The sequence below is a fragment of the Rhinopithecus bieti genome, unplaced genomic scaffold (assembly GCF_001698545.2).
Source record: "Rhinopithecus bieti isolate Rb0 unplaced genomic scaffold, ASM169854v2 scaffold_15776, whole genome shotgun sequence".
NCBI classification, from domain to species: domain Eukaryota; kingdom Metazoa; phylum Chordata; class Mammalia; order Primates; family Cercopithecidae; genus Rhinopithecus; species Rhinopithecus bieti.
The window spans coordinates 2,515,440-2,535,017 of record NW_016808836.1 but is presented as its reverse complement, the minus strand read 5'-3'; the positions used below and the strand labels follow the sequence as shown (position 1 = coordinate 2,535,017).

Here is a 19,578-nt window from a genome sequence, read left to right as displayed (position 1 = left end):
CTCCCAGGTTCAAGCGATTCTTGTTCCTGAGTAGCTGGGATTACAGGCACCTCCCACCATGCCTGGCTAACTTTTGTATTTTTAGCAGAGACTGGTTTTCACCATGTTGGCCGGGCTGGTCTCCAACTGCTGACCTCAGGTGATCCACCCACCTCAGCCTCCCAAAGTGCTGGGATTACAGGTGTGAGCCACCGTGCCTGGCCTAAGATTTTAGATCTCTCATTTTTGAAAGTGTTTTAACTTTTCCTTTAGAAATAATTTCAGGCTGGGCGCAGTTGGCTCAAGCCTGTAATCCCAGCACTTTGGGAGGCCGAGATGGGCGGATCACGAGGTCAGGAGATCGAGACCATCCTGGCTAACATGGTGAAACCCCGTCTCTACTAAAAAATACAAAAAAACTAGCCAGGCAAGGTGGCGGGCGCCTGTGGTCCCAGCTACTCAGGAGGCTGAGGCAGAAGAATGGCGTAAACTCGGGAGCCAGAGCTTGCAGTGAGCTGAGATCCGGCCACTGTACTCCAGCCTGGGCGACAGAGCAAGACTCCGTCTCAAAAGAAAAAAAAAAAAGAAAGAAAGAATTTCAAATTTACCAAAAAATTGCAAGACAAATAATAGGACAAAGAACTCTCCTGTATTTCATATGCGGGTTCATGGATTGGTAACATTTCTACCTTATTTCCTTTATCACTTGCTCTCTTCTCTATTATGTGGGTGTATTTTCTTTTTCTGATTTTTTAAAAAAAATATTTAAGGCTAAGTTACAAACAACACTACCCCTAAAAGATTCTGTAATGGGCCAGGCACGGTGGCTCACGCCTATAATCCCAGCACTTCGGGAGACCAAGGCAGGCGAATCACCTGAGGTCAGGAGTTTGAGACCAGCCTGGCCAACATGAAGAAACCTCGTCTCTACTAAAAATACAAAAATTATCCAGGTGTGGTGGCGCACGCCTGTAGTCCTGGCTACTCGGGAGGTGAGGTGGCAGTGAGCCAAGATTTCAGTGAGCTGAACTGCACTCTGCACTCCAGCCTGGGCGACAGAGTGAGACTCCATCTCAAAAACAGAACAAAACAAGACAAAAGAATAGGGATGTTCTTTTACATGACCACAATATAGTGATCGACTTTAGTAAATTTAATATTAGTACATGAAATTTTCTAATCGACTGTTTGTATTCCATTTCTGTCAGCTGACCCAGTAATGTCCTGATACATAGCATCGCTTTTCCTCCAACACAGGATGGGACATCTTTTCTAACTAGAGCTGACAGAATTTGCTGACAAATTTGATGTAAGATGCAAAGAAAAATGTCACATTCCTGAAATGTTCTGGAGAAGGGTGAGACAGAGGTGCAGATGACGTGCGCCAGGCACCAGTCTCCCTGTTCCTCTCCCAGCCCTGCTTCCCCTTGTGTTGGCTGCATTTTCAGGCCAGCTCTTCTCCCATGCAAGACCCCAGTGCTCCAGGCCTATACCCTTTCAGCACAGCATGTCTAGGAAGCCCCTTCTTCAACAACGAGCAGTAGTCCCAGAGCCAGCGCCCATCAGTCTGGCTTCAGGGACATGCCTGTCCCTGAGCCAGTTGCAAAGGCTGAAGGGAAGGGATTCTGTCATTGGCCAGGTCTGGAGTCTTCTAGTAGGGTCAACATGTGAACCACATGAGCTGCGAGTGAAGGAGGCAGCTCTCCTCCCAGTGGGAGAGACAGCTGAAGCAGTGGTTTTCAAAGTATAGAGACGGGGTTTCACTATGTTGGCCAGGCTGGTCTCAAACTCCTGACCTCAGGTGATCCGCCTGCCTTGGCCTCCCAAAGTAGTGGGATTACAGGTGTGAGCTACTGCATCCGGCCTATAGCATTTTGTTTTGTTTTGTAGAGACAACGCTTGCTATGTCGCCCAGGCTAGTCTAGAACTCGTGGCCTCACGAGATCCTCCTGCCTTGGCCTCCCAAAGCCCTGGGATTACAGACATGAACCACTGTGCCTGGACAATCATAGCTTTATTTTATTTTATTTATGTATTTTTTGAGACAGAGTCTCACTCTGTCACCTAGGCTGGAGTGCAGTGGTTCAATCTCAGCTCACTGTAACCTCTGCCTCCCGGGTTCAAGCTATTCTCATGCCTCAGCCTCCAGAGTAGCTGGGATTACAGGTGCCGACCACCACACCCAGTTGATTTTTTGTATTGTTTTGTAGAGACCCAGTTTCACCATGTTGGCCAGGCTCATCTCGAACTTATGGCCTGAAGTGTGTGGGTCTCAGGTGTGGCCACCACGCCCGGTCTATTAGCTATTGATGATGATGATGATGATGATGATGATGATGATGATGATGATGACAACGACAACGACCCCAGCCTGCAAAACCAAGGCTGGCTCGCAAAAGGAGCTCAGGGCTCGCTGAAGACTTTACGAGCATCGGCCACTAAGGGGCGCAGCTGGCTTGGGCTGCGCCGGCGCGCGGCGGCCATCGGGGGGCGCTGCGTTGCTTGTCTGGAGAGCGCGGTGACCGCCTGGACTACCTCCCTCTAAACATTCCAGAGGAGAACGCGTCGGTCCCGGCCAGTGCCAGAAGCCTCAGCGCCAGGGCTAGGGGTTAGTGCAGGGGATGCAGGCAGGATAACAATTAGATCCATGGGGCACACCCTCCGGGCCCGGCGGCGGGTGAGATCTCAGAAGAAAGATCCCACTCCCAGGATGCTGAAATTCGATTGCAGTTTTCCAGCACTGTTGGCCAGCCCTGTCGCAATTCCTGGGACATTTATACAGCAAGGTGGTTGTGGAGGCGGGGGTGGGAATGGGATACCCACAGAAGATTCCGAGGGAGGATGAGAATACTTGGAAATTGCCTGCAACCTTTGTTCGTGTGAGTTTTTCTTCTGTGAATGAGCTTTCAACAGATTCTCAAAGGGATCTAGATCCCCAAACAGAGACTGTTCAGAGCTCTGTCTCTTTCTCCAGAAAGCCTTCCCTGATCATCTCTCAGACTGGATCAAGTGTCTCCTCTGGGCACCCATGCCCTCTGATCTTCCCCTACCCCAGCCTGACCCCTGCCTGTGCCTCCCCTGTACAGCACAGGCTGTCATGTGTGGTGATGTGTCAGTGTCCCCATGAAGGCAGGGGCCTGGGGTTTCTCAGGCACCAAGAAGGTCACCATTGTTGTCCAACACAGGCCTTACATACCAAAGGAAAAACATCTAACAGATATTTGCTTTCTTACTTCTAGGCCTTTGGAAGTGCTGTTCCCTCCACCTGGAACATGGTTCTCCACCTCTTTCTTTCTCCTTCCTTCCTTCCTTTCTTTCTCCTTCCTTCCTTTCTTCCTTCCTTCTTTTTCTTTCTTCTTTCTTTCAACAGAGTCTCACTCTGTTGCCCAGACTGGAGTGCAGCGGTGCGATCTTGGCTCACTGCAACCTCCGCTTCCTGAGTTCAACAGATTCTCCTGCCTCAGCCTCCCGAGTAGCTGGGATTATAGGCATCTCCACCACTTTCGTCTTGCTCATTTCCCTACAGTGATCAACTCTCAGCTGCAACATCTCCTCCTCCAGGAGCCCTCCCTACCTCCCACCCCATAAGGCTGGGTTAAAGCTTGTGGTCCTCGAATTCACTTATTGCTAAGCAGGAAAATATCTGTTGAACGAAATGAGTGAGGAGTTAGTGTTTGGGTCGGGTTCCCTGTGCCAGCTGGAGGGTAACTTCCTGAAACCCTCTGTAGAGTCGGGGTTTTTAAAGAAGGGCTTTATTGAGTTATGATTCACATACCACACAAGTCACGCATGTGTAGTGTACAATTCAATAATTTTTGGTACAGGCAGTTTTGTGCAACTGTCACCCCTTTGTGGAACCTTGAGCCCTCCTTGTCTGACACTCCTCCCCACCAAGGCCCTGTGTTAGGTGCTTCTCACTGTCCTATTGAAGGGGATGGGGTATGGCCTCCTCCTCCACCCTGGGAGAGAGAATTGGTAAAGAACGAGACCTAGCCAGACTGGGTGCTGTGGGTCATACTTGTAATCCCAGCACCTTTGGCAGGAATTTGAGATGAGCCTGTCCAACACAGTAAGGTCCCCTTTCTACAAAAAATAAAAATTAAAAAATTAGCTGAGCGTGGTGGCACACGCCTGCAGTCCCAGCTAATTGGGAGGCTGAGATGGGAGGATCACTTGAGCCTTGGGGGGGTTGAGGCTGCAGTGAGCCATGGTGGCACCATTGCACTCCAGCCTGGGCAACAGAGAAAGACCCTATGTCAAAAGAAAGAAAAAAAGAAAAAGAAAAAAGAAAGAAAAAGGAAGAAGAAAAGAAAAAGACAAAAGAATGAGACCTTACTATCTGCCCAGCCACAGGGCTCAGTATGTGGGAGGCCCAACAATGACTGGGCCCTTGCTCTGTACCAGATGCCATTCTAAGCACATATATGACCAGTCATTTGACTACCACCACCAATCCTGCAGAGCAGGCACTCTTAGTATGATTCCCTGATGTAGCACAGGAGGCTTCTGGGAATGTGACTCCTCCTGACACTCAGCGGGTGGGCTGGGGATCAGGTCAAGAAGCAGCTTCCAATCTGCAATGTATGCAATTTCAGCCGTACCTAGAGGATTAAAACTGGAGCCTCACAGGCCAAATAGGCTCCATAGAGTACTATATTAGTCATTTTTTTTTTTTTTTGAGACGGAGTCTCGCTCTGCCACCCAGGCTGGAGTGCAGTGGCACAATCTTGGCTCACTGCAATGTCCGGCTCCTGGTTTCAAGCGATTCTCCTGCCTCAGCCTCCTGAGTAGGTGGGATTACAGGCATCCACCACTATGCCCTGCTAATTTTTATATTTTTAGTAGAGATGGGGTTTCACCATGTTGCCCAGGCTGGTCTCAATCTCCTGAGCTCAAGTGATCATCCTGCCTTGGCCTCCCAAAGTGCTGGGATTACAATCGCGAGCCACCCTGCCAGGCCAAAACCAGTATTAACACTGGGGAGAATTCCCCTTCCTAATCTACCCAAGCCTTAGGCAGATCACACTTAGGAGTAAGGTGTGCTTCAGTTTTCCCTGCTTCCTGCTAACATTCCAGGTCTGGTCTTTGCAGCATGTGAGTTTGAAACCCTGGGGACACATGCATTGACAGGGGGGTGAAGAATGACTCAGGTAGTTTTGTGGGGTTGGTTGTTTTTGAGATGCAGTCTTGCTCTGTCGCCAGGCTGGAGTGCAGTGGCATCATCTCAGCTCACTGCAACCTCTGCCTCCTGGGTTCAAGTGATTCTCCTGTCTCAGCCTCCTGAGTAGCTGGGATTACAGTTGCATGCCACCACACCCCGCTAATTTTTGTATTTTTTTTTTTTTTTGAGACGGAGTCTCGCTCTGCGGGCCCAGGCTGGAGTGCAGTGGCCGGATCTCAGCTCACTGCAAGCTCCGCCTCCCGGNGTGGCCGGATCTCAGCTCACTGCAAGCTCCGCCTCCCGGGTTCACGCCATTCTCCTGCCTCAGCCTCCCGAGTAGCTGGGACTACAGGCGCCCGCCACCTCGCCCGGCTAGTTTTTTGTATTTTTAGTAGAGACGGGGTTTCACCATGTTAGCCAGGATGGTCTCGATCTCCTGACCTCGTGATCCGCCCGTCTCAGCCTCCCAAAGTGCTGGGATTACAGGCTTGAGACACCGCGCCCAGCTAATTTTTGTATTTTTAGTAGAGACGGGGTTTCACCATGTTGGCCAGGATGGTCTGAATCTCTTGACCTTGTGATCCATCCGCCTCGGCCTCCCAAAGTGCTGGGATTACATGTATGAGCCATCGCGCCCTGCCAAGGTACAGAGGTACAGTTTTTTGTTTTTTGTTTTTTTTTCCAGCTTGTCCCAGTGCCAAGCTGATCACCCACGATTCCTGGTCCCTACTCCTGCCCTAAGTTTATGCTGATCTAAGATGTTCTTGTTTTTTAGGAATATTCTGGACTAGGAACATGGCCCATAAGTAGTTAGGGCGCATGGAGGAGGTCCGTGCTGGGTCCTCGACCATCACACACACAGCTTATTCCTGCCGCCAGCTGCCAGGACTGCCGCTCCTTACTCCATCCACAGCCAACTCCCAGCTGCAGCTTCAGGTCTGGGTTTGACCCACCAGGTACTCCTGCTCCCTGCTCTTGCCCCATTTGTTCCAGGATACCTTAAGACTTCTAGGCCAGGCGCGGTGGCTCATATTTATAATCTCAGGACTTTAGGAGGCTGAGGTGGCAGGATCACTTGAGACCAGGAGTTTGAGACCAGACTGGGCAACATAGGGAGACCTCATCTCTAAAAAATAAAAGCTGGGTGTGGTAGCTCACACCTGTAATCCTAGCACTTTGGGAGGCCAAGGTGGGTGGATCACTTGAGGCCAGGAGTTTGAGACCAGCCTGGCCAACATAGTGAAACCCTGTCTCTCCTAACAATACAAAAATTAGCCAGGTGTGGTGGTGCGCGCCTGTAATCCCGGCTGCTTGGGAGGCTAAGGCAGGAGAATCACTTGAAACCAGGAGGTGGAGTTTGCAGTGAATGGAGATGGCGCCACTGCACTCCAGCCTGGGTGACAGAGCGAGACTCCATCTCAAAAAAAAAAAAAAAAAAAATCCAGAGGCAAGATTGCTCTCGAGATTAAAGAGAGAACAAAACAAAGAGAAGGAAAAGAGAAAAACACATGCAGAAACAAAGATGAAAAGACAGGATGTAGAGGTTAGGCAGAGAAAACAAATCAGAAAGAGACAGAGAGACAGAGATGAGACAGAACGACAGAGACAGAGAAGGAAGGCAGAGACCAAGAGAGGCAGACAGACGAAACTAGGGGTCAGAAGGGAAGGGAATGTCATTTAGTGACTCAAAGCACAAACTGGAGGTAGATTTGGAGAAACAGAAAGACAGGTGGAGGCAAAAGATACAAAATAGGTGGGTTTTAATGGAGAATTTTATAAAAGGGAAAGGGCATGTGAAGGGGCCCCTGGGCCAGGCCCGGGACCACCGCATCAGTGGGAGCTGGGGGAGGCGGGGCAGTGCAGGGCGTCGCAGCTTCCAGACGTCTGTAGGTCCCTTCTCCAGGTTCGGGCGGGCTGCCCCGTGCACATACGCATAAGGGGGCTGCAAGATGCACTGCAGGGGCCCCGTGTGGTAGGCGCGGATGAGCAGCCAGCAGGTGCCAGGGCTCAGGCCCGGGGCCGCGCGGGAGCACAGTGGTGCGGCTGGTGCGTGGGTGCGAATCCCTGGCGGCAGATACAGCGGAAGGAGCCATCCGTATTGAGGCAGCGCGCATTGACGCACAGCGGGGAGGCAGCCTCGGCCTCATCACACTCGTTGATGTCTGCGGACGGGGGACAAGGATCGTTGCTGAAGGCTGGGGCCCCAGAAGCTCGCCTCCTCGGCCCTTTAGGCTCTTGGAACAGAGGCTCTTGAGCCTCTCGTTTGGAGTCCAGTCTGACCTCTGCCATCTGCTAGCTGTGTGAGCCCGGCCAGGTGGCTTAACCTCTCTGTGCTTGTTTCGTGTTCTGTAAGATGGGTATGGTGGCCCCTACGGCACTAGGATTTTGTTAAGAAAATAATAACGGCCGGGCGCGTAACGGCTCATGCCTGTAATCCCAGCACTTTGGGAGGCTGAGGCGGGCAGATCACTTGAGGCCAGAGTTTGAGACGAACCTGGCCAACACGGTGAAACCCCGTCTCTACTAAAAATAGAAAAATTAGCCAGGTGTGGTGGCGGGTGCCTGTAATCCCAGACTCGAGAGACTGAGGCACTAGAATCACTTGAACCCGGGAGGCGGAGGTTGTTGTAAGCCGAGATCAGGCCACTGCACTCCAGCCTGGGCGACAGAATGAGACTCCGTCTCCAAAAAAAGAAAATAATAATTAAAAAAAAGAAAATAATACTGATGATTGTGTCAGCAACAATAAATGTTCATGCATTGTTTTAAGCACGAGTATTAACTTTGTTCTTCTAATATCCCTATTAGGTAGGTACTGTAATTCGTTTTACACATGTGCCTCCATTTGCGCATGGGTCTTAATGTTATTGTAAATCAGTGTTAATAATATTCACAATTCTGTGAAATGGGATCTTTGACTATAGCCATTTTTCAGATGAGAAAAATTAGGTAAGGGCAGCGACCTGTCCAGCATCACACAACAAGTTGCTGGACTGGGCCTGAGGTCTATGTGACCTCCTTGAGTTTTTTTGTTTGTTTTTTGAGACAGAGTTTCGCTCTTGTTGCCCAGGCTGGAGTGCAATGGCGTGATCTCGGCTCACCGCAACCTCTGCCTCCTGGGTTCCTCCCAAGTAGCTGGGATTACAGGCATGCACCACCACACCCAGCTAATTTTGTATTTTTAGAGACGGGGTTTCACCATATTGGCCAGGCTGGTCTCAAACCCCTGACCTCTTGATCCGTCCGCCTCCGCCTCCCAAAGTGCTGGGATTACAGGCGTGAGCCACCGCACCCGGCTGAATTCTTGATTTTAATCACTTGGCTTTACTACCATCCAAATTAGGCAGACTTGATTAATACTCCCATTTTACAGGTGGGAAGACTGAGGCTCTCCAAAGAGTTCCTGCAAATTGCCCAAGGTAGCATTGCAAGTCACACCAGCACTATTCTATCCTTCTATCCTGCTTTAAGGCCCAGTTCAGTCCTGCTGACACCCTGACTCCGCCTTCTTCAGTCAAGCCCCACCCAGGTGCAAGAATTACTCCTCCCCTCTGGGCTGGTCCGTCCCCTGTAGTGAGGTCGTTTCCCGTCCCTTACCAGCACCTCCTGCTCAGGGCTTCCACCCTCCCTGGACAAGCCTTGCCTCTCCCCACGCATGCTGGCCCCGGGCCCGCCCTTACCAACGCAGGCCATGCGAGTCATGTCCAGGCGGTAGCCATCGAAGCAGCGGCAGGTGAAGCCTTCGGGGACGCGCACGCAGCGGCCGTTGGTGCAGCCGTCCAGGATCCCGCACTCCTCTGCCTCCAGCTCCTCGTAGGGCTCAGCCAGGGAACCTGTGGGAAATGCGGGGACCCTGTGACTTGAGGTCCCTGCCTTAGTTTCTTACCCACCACGGTGGGTGCGCGTCCTTGGCTCCATCTTTCTTGCTCTAAACTGTCCATCCCGCTCCAGGGCTGCGGCGGGCGCTGTGGGGCCAGTAAGCTTACCTCATTCTCTTGCCAACTTTCCCTCTGCCGCTTTCTCTTTCTTTGCCGGGCTACAGACACTTGTCTGTCCCTCTCCGTGGCTCTCTCCAGTTGCACCTGTGTGCCGTCTCTCCTCCCACCTGTTTCCCTCCCTCCTCTCTCTGTGCACACCTCACCCCTCATTTCAGTCTCCTCATCCGCTGGCGGTGCTCACCAGCGTAACTTCCACCTTCAGGAAGCTCCTCGGGCTCTGGGAAGGAGCGGCGGGTGTCCCGGGACCGATAGGGCCAGCGGGTGCCCGGGCCGGGTGGCGCAGGAGCCTCAGATTCGCCATAGGGGCCACCATCGTCCTCAAAGTCTGGCATGTCGAAGCGGGATGACCCGTAAGGAGCCTCCCGGCGGGCAAAGGGCCCAGGTGGCGGTGGGTAGGGGTCGTAGGGTAACGCAGGTGGCGGGTACAACTCAGGCCCATACGGGAGGCCCTGGTAAGGTGGGCCTAAGTCTGGGCCGTACTCGTAGGGGAGTCCAAAGCCACCTGGTCGCGGGGGGCTATATGCAGGGGGGCGTAGCACATTGCACAGGGCCTCGAAGTCATCTGGGAACAGAAGTCAAGGCAAACAATCAGCCCCCGCTGGCCCCCACACCCACCACTCATGTACCTCCCTTGGGAAGAGGAGGCAGAGGAGTGGATGGGGAGGGTCCTGGGTGGCCCTGGGGTGTCTGGAGCCAGCACTGAGAATCTGAAGGCTAAGACTGGGATTCCAGTGTGCTGAGATCAAAGGTAATGAAGCCTGCTAAAAATCAGGGTCTGAGGCTGGAACTGGAGGGACCCATGGGAGCTAGGAATAGGGACCTGAAGAAATTAGATGAGGGTGTTCTGTGGACCAGGACTGGGGAATCCCAGGAATTGCTGCTGGGGAACCGAGGGGGCAGGATGTGTGGGAGAGGGTCTGAGCCACTGGGACCTGGAGGTCTGAGGACCCAGGACTGGGGTCTTTGGAACTGGGCTCCTAAGGGCTGAGGATTGAGGACCTCAGGGGTTGTAGGAACCAAGACTTGGGAATCTCTGGGGCTGTATGTTGGGGTCTTAGGCACCCGGATGTGGTGTCCAAGGAAATGGGATTGGAGTTCTGTGAGGCTGTGACCATGGGGTCTGGGGCCAGGATGGTGAGGTCTGAACAACTGGTATTTCAGGTCTAAGGGCCCAGGATTTAGGGGAGGACATCTCATAGGCTGTGTCTTGTGGTTCTACAGACCAGGAGCGGAGGGTATGAGAGATCAGACCTCAGGGGCCTGCAGGGCTGGTACCATGGGATCTGCTGGGTCAGGCCTTGGGATGTCTGTGGCGGAGACTTGGAAGTCTTTGGAATGTGACTCGGGGACCAAGATTTTGGGATGGGCTGTGACTTGGGGGTTGGTCTAGGGGACAGAGTTTGGGTAGAGTCTGGGGGTTCTGAGACTGGGGATCTGAGGGCCTAGATTTGAAGCCCATGGGGCAAGGCCTCTGAGTTCAGCTTAGGCCAGCGTCAGCACCTGAGTCCTGGGCAGGGCAGAGGGCACAGTCCATGCCCCAGGCCTCTCCATACAGGCAGCAGCACTCTGTGTAGGTGGCCTGACGGTCCAGCCGAGGGTGACTGCACACGAGGTCAGCCCCAACTTCCTGCCAGCACACTCCCAGATTGTCATCTGCAGGTGGAGACAGCATGTGTCAGACTGGGCCTGGCACTCAGGTCCTCCCAGGGGCTGGGCCCTTCCCCTGCTGAACAGCCCAGTCACCCTCTGCCTATCAACAAATCCTTCTCATCAGCTGTGATCTAACTCCGGAAGTTCTCTGAGGTCGCTCCAGGGGTCTGGATTGAGGAACAAGGAGACTGTCATATAGGAGGAGAGGGCAGAAGAAGGGGGTCTAATGACTAGGAGGTAGGGCCTGAGAGGGGTCTAACCAAGTCTGGCTTCTGGAGGGCTGTGTGACCTCGAGGCAGTTGCTTTGCCTCTCTGAGCATTGTCTGACATCTCAGTGTATGGGGGCAAGTGCTGAAGGCACAGGAAATGAGAGAAGAGTGGTTGGGACAGTGGGCAAAAAGAGAGGTGGCAAGATGCATAGAGAGTGTTGGAGCCTGTAATCCACTTTGGGAGGCTGAGGTAGGGGCATTGCTTGAGCCCAGGAGTTCAAGTTTTGCTGGGCAACACAGCAAAAATCCAGCTTTATGAAAAAAAAAAAAAAAAAAATCAAACAAAACCAAAAGTTAGCCAGGCGTGGTGGCGGGCTCCTGCAGTCCGAGCTACCGCAAGACTGAGGTGGGAGGATCATTTGGGCATGAGAGGTCGAAGCTGCAGTGAGCTGTGATCATGCCACTGTACTCCAGCTTGGGCGACAGAGCGAGATCTTGTCTCAAAAATGAAAACAAACAACAACAACAAAGAGAGTGTTCAAGAGACAGAGCTTCAGGAGAAACTGTCAGAGATCTAGAGATAGGAAAAGAGTCAGAAACAAAAAGGGAGAAAAAAGACCCAAAGAGAGAGAGAGAAACACATCCAAAGAGTCAAAGACTCAAAACAGGAAAACAAAGATACAGAAGCAGGAGAAAGAGACCTGAAAACAAAGATCCGGAGGGTGTCAGAAATTCAGAGAAAATACGAAAGACAGAAATCCACAAACACCTGGAAAGAGACAGAGACCTAGAGATGCAGAGAAATAATAACAGGTAGCACTCATGTGGCACTTAGTAAAAACTAAATAATAAAATTTGAAAAAATAAAAAATACAAATAAAATAAAATTCCTTGGCCGGGCGTGGTGGCTCACGCCTGTAATCCCAGCACTTTGGGAGGCCAAGGCAGGTGGATCACCTGAGGTCAGGAGTTCGAGACAAGCCTGACCAACATGGAGAAACCCTGTCTCTACTAAAGAAAAAAATACAAAATTAGCTGGGTGTGGTGGCACATGCCTGTAATCGCAGCCACTCGGAAGGCTGAGGCAGGAGAACCGCTTGAACCCCGGAGGCAGAGGCTGCGGTGAGCTGAGATGGCGCCATTGCACTCCAGCCTGGGCAACAAGAGCGAAACTCCGTCTCAAAAAAAAAAAGAAAAGAAAAGAAAAGAAAACTCCTCACAGCCACCCTATAAGGTAGGGGCTAAGTGTGCAGAAAGGAAGCTGGAGTCCAAGAGGCAACATGCAAAAGTTGCCTTTAAAACTTTTGCCTTTAACCACCTAGCCAGCTCGCCTCAGAGAGACAGGCACTGGGACAGAGACTGAGCTGGGGCTCAGTGGGGCGTGGCCGAGCCAGGAGCATAGGGCGTGGCCTTTGAAGGGCGTGGCCGTCGCAAAAGTGTGGCCGGGGTGCGGGTGTGAGGCTGAGCCAAGGGAAGGAGGGACTGGACGGCGTGGGCGGGGCATAGCGGATTTGGGGGCGGGGTTACCGAGGCTCTGGCTCTCGTTGGAGACGCAGCGGCGCTGCGAGCCATCCAGCACCAGAGGGGGCTCGCAGGTGCAGTGGTAAGAGCCCACAGTGTTGACGCAGCGGCCGCCCTCACAGGCCGGCTCCTCATCGGCGCACTCGTCATTATCTAGGGAGAGGATGGTTAACAGGCAACCCCTTCAACTCCCCCTACCCTTTCCCATTTCTCTTCCCAGCACATTGGCAGTGTGATGGATGGAGTCTAGACTCCAGGAAAGACTTCCCGCTGGTGGTGGCCACATTCCAGAGAGGAACTGGCATGGCTAGGGGTTGGAGAGAGTTGCCAGGGGTTGGGGGAGGTGGGGCTTGTACCGATGCACTCCAGCCGCTGTGTGTGGTAGTAGTAGCCGTTGCTGCAATAGCACGAGTAGCCTGGGGCCGTGTTCACGCACACGCCACTCTTGCACACCTGGTCTCGGAAGAGCTGACATTCGTCCACATCTGTGGGAAAAGCAGAGAGATGGGGGTGGGCTGGATGGGTGGAGTGTGTGAGGGCATGACCAGGGAAGACAGAGACAGAGGTGGTGATAGAGACCGAGAAGTAGAGACAGGGAAAGAAAGATGAACAGGCCAGGAGCGGTGGCTCATGCCTGTAATCCCAGCACTTTAGGAGGCCAAGACAGGCAGATCACCTGAGGTCAGGAGTTCGAGACCAGTCTGGCCAACATGGTGAAACCCTGTCTCTACTAAAAATACAAAAAAATTAGCCAAGCATGGTGGTTTGTGTCTGTAGTTCCAGCTACGTCAGAGGCTGAGGCAGGAGAATCGCTTGAACCCAGGAGACAAAGGTTGTAGTGAGCCAAGATCTCGCCATTGCTCTCCAGCCTGGGCGACAAGAGCAAAACTCTAAAAAAAAAAAAAAAAGAAAAAAAGAAAAGAAAAAGAAAGAAAAAAAAGAAAAGAAAGAGACAGAGGACGGGTGGGGTTGGGGAGACAGATACAGAGAAACAGAAAGGGTGAGAGACAGAGGCAAAGAAAACAGGAAGAGACAGAGCTGGGCCTGAGAGCTGAGTAGGGTGGAGGGTCAAAGGCTGGCCTCACCTCTCCGAAGGCTCGGGTCTCCGCTGGGCGCCAGGTAGCCCCGGCCATGAGGGCACAATGACTGGTACTCAGCTACACACAGAGACAAGCCTGAGCCAGGACACCAGAGCCCCAGCCCCAGCCCCACCCTGCTCGTGCCCACTTGTCACAAGTCACTCTGGCCCTGTGCCTGTTAATGCCCACCACTCAGCCTCATGCCCGCCCATGCCCACCTGTCTGGCAGCTCGCCCTTGCCCTGACAGTACTAGTACTTCAACATCCTGTCCAAATGTGTCCCCTGTCCCAGGCCCACACCCCACCCAGTACTTCCACCCAAGCCCTCAGCCCTGTGTTCCCATCAGCCCATGCCCACCTGTCTCGGTGCCTGGGCACTGCTGGATGCGGCAGCCGCTGCCCCAGCCCTCACCCACAGTACAGCAGCACTCCTGCCACGTCACATTCCGAGCCAGGATGTTGTCACATGCATCCGGGGCCGCCGTGTCAAAGTAGCACTCCCGGCGCCCGCTCCCCACAGGGCCCTGCCTAGGTGTGCTAGGTCGGCGGGGCGGGGGTGGTGGGGGTGGCCTGGCCGGCAGAACGGGGCTGGCAGGTGCCTGGGGCTGCGAGCCTGGGAACGTGCCTAGGGAGACAAGGGGCTTTAGCCCAGTGTGGGTTGAACCCCCAACCCCGCCACATCATAGATGGGGAAACTGAGGCCGGCATAGATGGGAAAACAGAGGGCGGCAGCCATCAGTGGCAGAAGCAGACTCCACACCTCTCACACTCCTCTGTCATTGTCTCTCTTTCTCACTGTCACCTCCTGTCATTTCTACATCTCTTGCCTCCCCACCTCACTCTTCCCCATCACTGCAGCTAACAGCTCGGGTGGGTGGTGAGGGAACATCCCTGGCTTCCTGGATGCCTCTCTGGGTCTCTTATCTGGTGTGTCCCAAACTGGCTGAGTCTTCATCTCAAAATCTACACTTTGTCGCCAGGTGCAGTGACTCCTGCCTGTACTCCCAGCACTTTGGGAGGCCGAGGCGGTCAGATTACTCGAGGTCAGGAGTTCCAGACCAGCCTGACCAACATGGTGAAACCCTGTCTTTACTAAAAATACAAAAAATTAGCTGGGCGTGGTAGCGGATGCCTGTAATCTCAGCTACTTGGGAGGCTGAGGCAGGAGAATCACTTGAACCTGGGAGGCGGAGGTTGCAGTGAGCCGAGATCACACCAATGCACTCCAGCCTGGGCGACAGAGCGAGACTGTGTCACAAAACAAACAAACAAACAAAAAATCTGTGCCTTGTCTTGGACACAGCTTCCCCACCCAGACATCCACAGCTTGTCCACATGGCCTCTTGGGTTTTTCTCCCACCACCCTTTCCTCCCCTTCCACAGCCCCTGCCTTGGTCCAGCCCTGTCCTCTCCTGTCCAGGCCCCTGCCCCAGCCTGTTCCCTGATCTCCCAGCCTCCAGTATCACCCGCTGCAATCACCTTCACATGGCGGCCAGAGGGAGGTTTCAAAATCCGATTCTATCTTTCCTGCTCAAAACCTTTCTATGAATACTACACAGCCATGAAAAAGAATGAAATCATGTCCTTAGCAGCCGCATGAATGCAGCTGGAGGCCATTATCCTAAGCAAATTAATGCAGGAACAGAAGACCAAATACCACATGTTCTCACTTATAAGTGAGAGCTAAACAGTGGGTACTCATGGATGTAAAGATGCCCACAATAGATGCTGGGGACCACTAGATGGGGGAGGGACAGAGGGAGAGGGACAAGGGTTGAAAAACTGGATGTTAGGCCAGGCATGGTGGCTCACGCCTGCCTGTAATCCCTGTACTTTGGGAGGCCAAGGTGGGTGGATGACCTGAGGTCAGGAGTTTGAGACCAGCCTGGCCAACATGATGACACCCCATCTCTACTAAAAATACAAAAAGTAAGCCAGGCATGGTGGCGGACGCCTATAATCCCAGCGACTTGGGAGGCTGAGGCAGGAGAATTGCTTGAACCAGGGAGGTGGAGGTTTCAGCGAGCCGAGATCGTGCCACTGCACTGCAGCCTGGGCAATAAGAGTGAAACTCCATTTCAAAAAAAACAAAAAAACAAGAAAAACTGGCTGTTGGGTACTACGCTTATGCTTACTATCTGGGTGACGGGATCATTTGTATCTCAAAGCTCAGCATCATGAAATATACCCAGGTAGCAAACCTGCTTATGTATCCCCTGAATCTAAAGTAAAGATGGAAATTATTATAAATAAATAAATAAATACGTGGCTTTTTTTTTTTTTGAGATGGAGTCTCCCTCTGTCACCCAGGCTGGAGTCCACTGGCGCAATCCCACAACCTCCGCCTCCTGGATTCAAGCGATTTTCCTGCCTCAGCCTCTCGAGTAGCTGGGATTACAGGCGCGCACCACTACATCCAGCTAATTTTTGTATTTTTACTAGAGACGGGGTTTTGCCATGTTGGCCACGCTGGTCTCGAACTCCTGACCTCGGGTGATCTGCCCGCCTCGGCCTTCAAAAGAGCTGGGATTACAGGTGTGAGCCACCACGCCCAGCCTAAATACGTAACATTTAAAAATTAAAAAATATATATATACTGCAGCCTGGGCAACATGACAAAACCATGTCTCTACAAAAAATACAAAAATTAGCTGTGGTGTGGTATATGCCTGTAGTCCCAGTTATTCAGCAGGCTGAGGTTGGAGGATTCCTTGAGCACAGGAGGTGGAGGTTGCAGTGAGCTGAGATCATGCTACTGCACTCCAGCCTGGGTAAAAGTACGACCCTGTCTTAAAAAAAGAAAAACATTAAAAAAAATTTTCCAAAAATGCCCTGAAACCCCTTCCACGGTACCGCAGTGCTCTCTTACTGTGGTAAGTCAGTGTGATCGGGCACCTGACTCTTTCCTTGGCCCCATCTCTCCCCACCCCTTCCTTTGTCCTCTAAATCATGCATGTTGAACCTGTTTCAGTTCCTCTTACATGCCAGATGCTCTCTGGCTTTGCCAAGCCTTTGCCCTTGCTATGTCCTCTGCCCAGAATGCCCTCCTCACACATCGGGCCTGGCTCATTTCTACTCATCCTGCAGCTCTCAGATGTCCTCTCCTACAGGAAGAACTCCCTGACCCTCTTCTCATGCTGGGCCAGGCGCCTCCTCCAAAACCCCCCTGGGCTTTCCCCATCACAGTCTTGTTGATTTCTCCGAGTTGTCACTATCTGGTGATATCTCTGTTTGTCCCATTGGCTTGTGAGCCCCTTGAGGACAGACAGTGATCCCTCCTGGTCACTACTACGTCCTCAGTGCCCAGAAGATGGCCTGAACACAGTGCACGCCCTGTGAACACTTGTTGAATGAAAGAATCTGGTAGAGTCACAGCCAGGATCTAGTTCTCCTGACACAGTCTCACTACCCATGTTAACCTATGTGTCTTTTGTTGATGTTTAAAACAACAGTATTTAACTGATGGTAGCTGTCCACATCAGGAATGATTAGACCACATGATTTTCCCATGGGGCCAGCAGTCATCAGTTAAATAGACACAACAGTCTCACCAGCAGAAGTTCGTGGGGAAACACAGCGTCCAGTCATGGGGTCAAACTCCTCCGGGCTGTTGGGGCAGACACAGAGGAAGGAGCCTTCGACATTTTCACACAGGGCAGCTCCACATACACCCTGTAGTGTTTCACACTCATTCACATCTGTAAGCAGGAGACAACAGGGGACACAGTGGTTATAAGCTTCTGTGATTCCAAAGGTCTGAAAGTCTGAGCTTTCAAATATAATGGGTATATTTAATGGCCCAGACTCCATCATCTGTTTTTCTTCTAGTGACAAGCCCTGAATTTCCCTTGGGAACCCTGTGCTCCTCTATTTTCAATCCTGTGCTTTGAGTAGGGCTATATCTACTCTGAGAGGTGGGCACAAGTTCCAGGAATGACCAAATAGATGACTGCATTTCTCTGGTTCAGAGATAGCAGTGATCCTGCTGGGTCAATCAAAGCCAGGCCTGGCACTTTCGCTAGAAATACTGAAAAGAACCTCCCTTTTTAGCTCTAGGGTTGCCAACTGGGGATGTTAGCCCAGAGGTTCTAGGGCCACCTTCATCATTATGAAAAATAATCTGCCTGAAAATCATGCAATAGAAGAAAGCAGAACTCAGACAGAAATAGCCTTGTTAAAATTCCTGGATCCAGTTATGCCTGGAGTTCAAATATATCCCAGGACTTTATAGTTTTAATTCCCTTTAAAGAAATAAAACCTGTTGTGTTTGCATTTGTGAAAATTTACAGAAAGCATAATTAAGATTCCTGCATTTCATTGTATATAAATTGAATGTCGAATGAAAATATCTGTAGGATACAATGGCTCATGCCTGTAATCCCAGTGCTTTGGGAGGCCAAGGCAGGAGGGTTGCTTAAGGCCAGGAGTTTGAGACCAGCCTGGGCAACAGAGCAAGATCTCTATGGGCCAGGCGCAGTGGCTCACGCTTGTAATCCCAGCACTTTAGGAGGCCAAGGTGGGCAGATTACCTGAGGTCAGGAGTTCAAGACCAGCCTGGCCAACATGGTAAAACCCCGTCTCTACTAAATATGCAAAAAATTACTGGACGTAGTGGTGGGTGCCTGTAATCTCAGCTACTTGGGAGGCTGAGGCACGAGAATCGCTTGAACCCGGGAGGTGGAGGTTGCAGTGAGCCGAGATCACGCCATTGTGCTCCAGCCTGGACAACTAGAGCAAAACTCTGTCTCCAAAAAATACTCATCTCTACAAAAATTAACAACATTAGCTGGGCGTGGTTTTGTGTGCCTGTGGTCCCAGCTACTCGGAAGCTCAGTTCTGGAGGGAAGTTGGCTTGAGCCCAGGAGTTAGAGGCTGCAGTAAGCTATGATCACACAACCACACTCCAGCCTGGGCAACAGAGCAAGACCCCAGTTCAAAAAAAAAAAAGAGAGAAGAAAATATTGGTAAACACATATTGAATTCTGGTTAGTGATATGTATATTGAAGAATTTATGGGGAAGCAGACTGGTGCCTGCAATTTACTTTTAATTCTGTCCAAAAAATTAGATGGATTAAGGATAGATATGTGAGGAAGCAAGTATAATAAAATAATATAATCTAGATCATGAGTAGGCAGGTGTTCATTCTATGATTCTCTCAATTTGCTTTGTGTTTAGAAATTTTCCTCATAAAATGTTAGGAAAAATTAACATTTATGAACACTTTAGTGCTTTATACATTTATACTTTATACATATTTATTTATTTATTTGTTTGTTTATTTATTTATTTATTTTTGAGACGGAGTTTTACTCTGTCGCCCAGGCTGGAGTGCAGTGGCCGGATCTCAGCTCACTGCAAGCTCTGCCTCCCGGGTTTACGCCATTCTCCTGCCTCAGCCTCCTGAGTAGCTGGGACTACAGGTGCCCGCCACCGCACCCAGCTAGTTTTTTTGTATTTTTTAGTAGAGATGGGGTTTCACCATGTTAGCCAGGATGGTCTCGATCTCCTGACCTTGTGATCCGCCCATCTCGGCCTCCCAAAGTGCTGGGATTACAGGCTTGAGCCACCACGCCCGCCCTATTTTTATTTTTTGAGATGGAGTTTCGCTCTTGCTGCTCAGGCTGGAGTGCAATGGTGGGATCTCAACTCACTGCAACCTCCGCCTCCTAGGTTCAAGCAATTCTGTCTCAGCCTCCCGAGTAGCGGCAATTACAGGCATGCACCACCATGCCCGGCTAATTTTGTATTTCTAGTAGAGACGGGGTTTCTCCATGTTGAGGCTGGTCTCGAACTCCTGACCTCAGGTGACCCGCCCACCTTGGCCTCCCAGTGCTAGGATTACAGGCGTGAGCCACCGCGCCTGGCCTACTTACACATTTTTAAAAGTATGCACACAAAAATAAAACCTGAATAGGTCAGGTTTCTGTCCCCAGCCACTACAACAGTTCTGAGAATTTTTTTTTTTTTTTTTTTTTTTTT

At 51.5% G+C, this 19,578-nt stretch overlaps 1 protein-coding gene across 1 annotated transcript in view; it reads right to left on the bottom strand.

Moving 5' to 3' along the window:
* Positions 1 to 6,883: 6,883 nt before the first annotated feature.
* Positions 6,884 to 19,578, bottom strand: part of LTBP4 (latent transforming growth factor beta binding protein 4) — a 34,997-nt gene continuing 22,302 nt past the window's right edge. The window contains 9 exon segments of the mRNA XM_017887464.1: positions 6,884 to 7,302; positions 8,821 to 8,973; positions 9,320 to 9,700; positions 10,639 to 10,791; positions 12,525 to 12,671; positions 12,875 to 13,003; positions 13,604 to 13,675; positions 13,956 to 14,222; positions 17,149 to 17,295. Of these exon segments, the coding sequence (XP_017742953.1) occupies positions 7,148 to 7,302; positions 8,821 to 8,973; positions 9,320 to 9,700; positions 10,639 to 10,791; positions 12,525 to 12,671; positions 12,875 to 13,003; positions 13,604 to 13,675; positions 13,956 to 14,222; positions 17,149 to 17,295 (1,604 nt within the window). The 3' untranslated portion in view covers positions 6,884 to 7,147.